This window comes from Cygnus olor, unplaced genomic scaffold (assembly GCF_009769625.2).
Source record: "Cygnus olor isolate bCygOlo1 unplaced genomic scaffold, bCygOlo1.pri.v2 scaffold_245_ctg1, whole genome shotgun sequence".
In the NCBI taxonomy this organism is placed as follows: domain Eukaryota; kingdom Metazoa; phylum Chordata; class Aves; order Anseriformes; family Anatidae; genus Cygnus; species Cygnus olor.
The window spans coordinates 1-6,149 of record NW_024429170.1 but is presented as its reverse complement, the minus strand read 5'-3'; the positions used below and the strand labels follow the sequence as shown (position 1 = coordinate 6,149).

The 6,149-nt window shown below is 65.9% G+C and overlaps 1 protein-coding gene across 1 annotated transcript; it reads right to left on the bottom strand.

Moving 5' to 3' along the window:
• Window positions 1–278: 278 nt before the first annotated feature.
• On the bottom strand, window positions 279–6,107 carry LOC121063381 (voltage-dependent L-type calcium channel subunit alpha-1F-like; the record flags this gene model as incomplete). Its single annotated transcript, XM_040543803.1, has 10 exons — window positions 5,957–6,107; window positions 5,412–5,541; window positions 5,082–5,141; window positions 4,826–4,932; window positions 4,480–4,567; window positions 3,255–3,362; window positions 3,056–3,108; window positions 1,480–1,626; window positions 603–804; window positions 279–500 (listed from the first exon to the last, which is right to left on the bottom strand). Coding segments are annotated over exons 4-10 (927 nt in total), but the record flags the coding sequence as incomplete, so codon positions are not given.
• Between the last annotated feature and the right edge of the window lie 42 nt (window positions 6,108–6,149).

Genomic DNA, 6,149 nt, shown 5'->3' with positions numbered 1-6,149 from the left:
TGCCCCCCCCCCGGGTGCTTTAACTGTCCCTAAGGCCCCTGCTCACCCCTTTGTCGTCCCTTACAGATCCCTTGGGCCATTTTACTGCCCCCCCCATTCCCCTTACCCCCCCCTCCCCCCAGGGGTGCATTAACTTGCCCCAGTAGCGTTTCTTAATTACCCCTGGGCCATTTAGAAGCCCCACCCCCCACCCCCCCCCAGGCTCCCAACTGCCCCCGAGCACTAACTGCCCCCTGGCATGCTTTAACTACCCCCATACTCCCTTGACGCCCCCTCACCGCCCCCCACAGACCCCAAAACGCCCCCCCACCGACCCCAAAACGCCCCCCCCCGCCCCGAACCTGCACGGCCAGGGCGATGGTGTTGAGGAGGATGAGGACGAACATGATGTACTCGAAGGCGGTGGAGTTGACCATGGCCCAGACGCGGTACTGGCTGCGGTTCTTGGGGATGTAGCGCCGCAGCGGCTGCGCCTTCAGCGCGTACTCCACGCACTGCCGCTGCCGGGGGGGGGGGGGGCAGGACACAAATATACACCCACCGGCACCGCGGGGGGCGGGTGGGGGGGGCCACAAGGCACTGAAGGGGGGCGCCCCACGCACCTGGTTCTTGTCCAGCTCGCAGTTGCGGTACTCGCTCTCGCCCTGGGCGCGGAAGGTGATGATGACGAAGCCGACGAAGATGTTCATCATGAAGAAGGCGATGACGATGATGTAGACGATGAAGAAGATGGAGATCTCCACCCGGTAGTTGTAGATGGGGCCCTGGTCCTCCGCGTTGGCGTCGATGGCCTTGTACAGCAGCCTGGGGGGGGAGGGGGGGGCGGGAAGGGGTTGGGAGGGTGGGGTCAGCGCCCCGATGGGGTGGCTGTCAGCGCCCTACGGGTGCAGGTTGGGGGTGTCAGCACCCTATGGGGGGGGGGGGGGGGGGGGGATGGGGTGTCAGCACCCTATGGGGGGGGGGTACATCGGGGTGTCGGCACCCTATGGGGGGATACATTGGGGTGTCAGCACCCTAAAGGTGCAGGTTGGGGTGTCAGCACCCTATGGGGGGGGGGTTACATTGGGGTGTCAGCACCCTAAAGGTGCAGGTTGGGTGTCAGCACCCTATGGAGCGGGAAGGTTGGGGTGTCAGCACCCTATGGGGGGGGGGGTTACATTGGGGTGTCAGCGCCCTAAAGGTGCAGGTTGGGGGTGTCAGTGCCTCATGTAGGGTGCACCTTGGGGTGTCAGTGCCCCAGAGGGGTAAGAATTTGGGGCGTCCCGCGCCAAGGAGGTGCACGTTGGGGCGTCAGCGCCACGTGGGTGCAGGTTGGGGTCTCGGCACCCTGGCGCGAGAGGAAATGGGGGGGGGGGGGGGGGGTCACCAACCCAAGGAGGCGCAGGTTGGGGGTGCCGGCCCCCTGGGGACCCAGATTGGGGTGTCAGCGCCCTATCGGGGTGCCAGCGCCGCGGGGGGGGGGGGGGGGGGGGGACTCACGCGGGCCACCCCTCGAAGGTGGAGACGGTGAAGAGCGCCATCATCCCCGCCAGCACGTTGTCGAAGTTGAAGTCGCTGTTGTGCCACAGGCGCTCCCGCACCGAGGGGTGCGACACGTCCCCGTCCTTGTACACCAGGAAGGTGCCCCTGCGCGGGGGGGGGGGGACACCGTGGAGGTGGGGGGGGGGATGGGGGGGGGAACGTCCCCGGCCTCGTGCAGCGGGAACGCGCCCGGCGGCTGTGGGAGGGGGCGCGCAGGGACACCGCGACGCGACCCACGGGCGGCCACGCTGCTCGCACGCTCCGGTCACGCAACCTGCGCACGCACTGGGCTGATAACCCGCTCAGCCCACACTCACGCTCAGCCCACACTCACGCTCAGCCCACACTCACCACACTATGTTCACGCTCAGAGTGCACTCAGTTTACACGCGTACGCTCCGACCACGCTCACACTCACTTTTTCAGCCCACACTCATGCTCAACCTACACTCACTCCACGCTCACACTCTGCATTCGCCCACTCCACTCACGCTTCACTCACACTCGCACTCCAGCTATACTCCCAGTTCATACTGCACACTCACAACCTACACTCACACTCACCTTGCACTCACAGCACTCACTCGAAACCTAATCAGCCACTCGCACTTCATTCACCCACACTTCAACTATGCTCACAACCTGCACTCACACTCAGCCTACACTCCACTCGTACCCTGCCTGCACTCACACTCAGCCTACGTTGTGCATTTCACATACTCTACACTCACACTCAGCTCACACTTCCTCAGCCTACACTCACACCTATGCTCAACCTCAACTCACAGCCTCTACACTCAAGTCACATTCAGCCTGCACTCACACTCAGCCTCCACTCACAACCTGCACTCAGCCATGTGCTCCACATGCTCACAAGCTACACTCGCACTCAGTTGACACCCCGCTCACACTCAGCCTACTCACACCCTGCACGCACCTTCACCACTCAAGTTCGTGTAGACTCACTTGCTCAGACTACACTCACCCTCACCTCACAGCCACTACAGTCAGTTCACACTCAGCCTACGCTCATGTCACACTCACATCCCAACGACACTCACACTCACTTCCTCAGCCTACACTCACTCCACTCACATCCTTCACTCACGGTTCATACTGCACACTCATAACCTACACTCACACTCAGCCTGCACTCACACCTACACTCACCCTCGACTCACAGCTTCTACACTTAGCCTAGACTCACCTACGTCGCACCCTCCAACCACACTCACAACCTACACTCACAGCCTGCCTTCAGCCACTCCACTCACGCTCCAACCACACTCACAAGCCACACACAGTCCACTCACAACCTGCACTCACACTCAGACAACACCCCACTCACACTCAGCCTCCACTCACAATCAACACGCTGCCTCCACTCAACGCTCCGCTCAACCCTCCGCTTACTCAGCCCATCCTCGCACCCCGCACTCGCACACCCAGCCTACACTCGCACTCATGCTCACACTCACGCTCACACTCACGCTCAGGGCCAGTGGGGGTGGGGGGGGTGGGGGCCAGGACCCACTTGCACTCCCCAGGCGTGTGCTTGGCCTCGTCGGTGCAGCTGTAGAACTTCCCCTGGGGAAAGCGGGGATCAGAGGGGCCGTGGGGGTCCTGGCCCCTCAGGGAGGGGGGGTCTTGGCCCCTTTGGCGGGGTCCTGACCCCTTTGGGGGGGCTCCCGACCCCTTTGGGGGGGTCCCGGCCCCCTCGGGGGGGTGCCCACCTTGAAGAGCTGCACCCCGATGCAGGCGAACATGAACTGCAGCAGCGTGGTGACGATCATGATGTTGCCGATGGTGCGGATGGCCACGAAGACGCACTGCACCACGTGCTGGGGGCGCGGGGACAGCGTGACGGGTGGCGTCGGGGACACGGGGACGGCGTGGCATGGGTATGGGGGACACCAGGACATTGGGGACACGGGGACGGCGTGGCATGGGTGTGGGGGACACTGGGGCATTGGGGACACCGGGGCATTGGGGACACAGGGGCGTTGGGGACACGGGGACAGCATGGCATGGGTGTGGGGGACACCGGGGCATTGGGGACACGGGGTCATCGTGGCATGGGTGTTGGGGACACCGGGGCACTGGGGACACTGGGGCGCTGGGGACACGGGGACAGCATGGCATGGGTGTGGGGGACACCAGGACACTGGGGACGCTGGGGACACGGGGACAGCGTGGCATGGGTGTGGGGGACACCAGGACACTGGGGACACCGGGGCATTGGGGACACGGGGACAGCGTGGCATGGGTGTGGGGGACACCAGGACACTGGGGACACTGGGGCGTTGGGGACACGGGGGTGTTGGGGACACAGGGACAGCGTGACATGGGTGTTGGGGACACCGGGGCACTGGGGACACTGGGGCGCTGGGGACACGGGGACAGCATGGCATGGGTGTGGGGGACACCAGGACACTGGGGACACTGGGGTGCTGGGGACACGGGGACAGCGTGGCATGGGTGTGGGGGACACCAGGACACTGGGGACACCGGGGCGTTGGGGACATGGGGACAGCGTGGCATGGGTGTGGGGGACACCAGGACACTGGGGACACTGGGGCGTTGGGGACACGGGGACAGCGTGGCATGGGTGTGGGGGACACCAGGACACTGGGGACACCGGGGCGTTGGGGACACGGGGACAGCGTGACATGGGTGTGGGGGACACCGGGGCACTGGGGACACCGGGGCGTTGGGGACACGGGGGTGTTGGGGACACGGGGACAGCGTGACATGGGTGTGGGGGACACCAGGACACTGTGACACCGGGTGCTGGGGACACCAGGACTTTAGGGACAGCCCCTTCTCCCAGTCCCACCAGCACGCCGCCACTGCCCACCACCCCAGGCACGCCCCGCACCGCGTGCTGGGGATCCCAGTGCTCCCAGTCGCACCAGTAAGGGTGCACTCCCCCCCTCCCAGTCCCTCCCGGTGCCGTACCTTGAGGCCCTTGGCGCGGTTGATGGCTCGCAGGGGCCGCAGGACGCGCAGCACGCGCAGGATCTTCACCACCGAGATGGCGCTGGAGCTGCCGCGGGTGGCGGGGGACGCCCGTGTCCCCAGGGGCACTCCCAGTGCTCCCAGTGCCCCCAGGGCACTCCCAGTGCTCCCAGAGGCGCTCCCAGTGGCTCCCAGTGCCCCCAGCAGCGTTCCCAGGAGCACTGACGCTCTCCGTGCCTCCGGCTGCACTCCCACTGCTCCCAGTGTCCCTCCCAGTATCCCTCCCAGTGCCCCTCCCAGGGCTCCCAGTGCCCTTCCCAGTGTTCCCAGTGCCCCCAGTGCTCACTGGATGCCGAAAGAGACGAGGGAGACGCCGACCACCAGCAGGTCGAGGAGGTTGAACCAGTTGCGGCAGAAGGAGCCTTTGTGCAGGAAGGCGCCGAAGGCCGTCATCTGGGGGGGGGGAAGGCGGTGAACACCGGGGACGCCCCACCCCCCACCCCCCGAGGACTCCCCCCAACCCCCAGGGACCCCAAAAACCCCAGGACCCCCCCCCCCCCCCAAAAAAAAAAACCCACCCCACCACCACCCCCCCCCAATACCTTGAGCAGGATCTCCACGGTGAAGATGGAGGTGAAGGCGTAGTCGAAGTAGCCCAGGATCTGTGGGGTGGGGAGGGGGGAAAAACGGGGTGACCCCCCCCCCCCCCCCCCCGGACCCCCACCCCAAACACCCCCAGGGACCCCCCCCCCCCTCCCCAAATCCCCCCCCCAGTTCCCCCCATTTCTGCCCCCACCCCAGTCACCTGTGGGGCGCGTGGGTCCCACATGAATGTGGGGTGATGGAGCCCCCATCCCCCCCCCAACCCGCTCCGTTTTTCCCAGTTCCTCCCAGCTCCTCCCAGTTCCCCCCCAGTCTGCCCAGTAGCCCACGTGGTTGCGGGGCGAGTGGGCGCGCACGGGGTCCTCGGCGGCCAGCGAGACGCTGCTGAGGATGATGAAGACGAGGATGAGGTTGGTGAAGACGTGGTGGTGGATGAGGGCGTGGCACCGCACCCGCAACCTGCGCCGAGCACGCGTCAGCACCTCCCAGTGCTCCCAGTTCCTCCCAGTTCTCCCTGAGCCCACTGTCCGGGACACCCTCCCCCAGCGCTCCCAGTTAGTCCCAGTTCCCTCCAGTTTGTCCCAGAGCGTCCCCAGTCTCCACAGGGAATCACCCCCGCACTGCTCCCAGTCCCAGTGCCCCCAGCATCCCCAGCCCTCCTGTCCCAGTGCTCCCAGTCCCCCCAGTTTGTGTCCCCGTTCCCCCCGATTTGCGTCCCCAATGCCCCCAGTCACCCATTTGCAGCCCCCAATCCCACTATTCCCAGTATCCCCCCCCCCAAAGTTTGTCCCCCCACCCTCCCCAGTTTGCGTTTTTCACCCCCAGCTCCCCCCCCCAGTTTGCCCCCAGTGCTCCCAGTTGCCCCCAGCCTCACGGGTTGGTGCGGCCCAGCAGGAAGAAGGCGCTGCCCTCGGGGATCGGCGCCACCTTGTTCTTGGGGGGCTCCTCCAGGCTCTCCAGCCGCGCCCCCCCCAGGCTGTCCCGCTCCCCCCCGGCCTCCTCGTCGCCTGCAGGGACCCCGGTGTCATGGGGGGGGGGGGGGGCCCTCCGCTGCCCCCCAGGGGGTC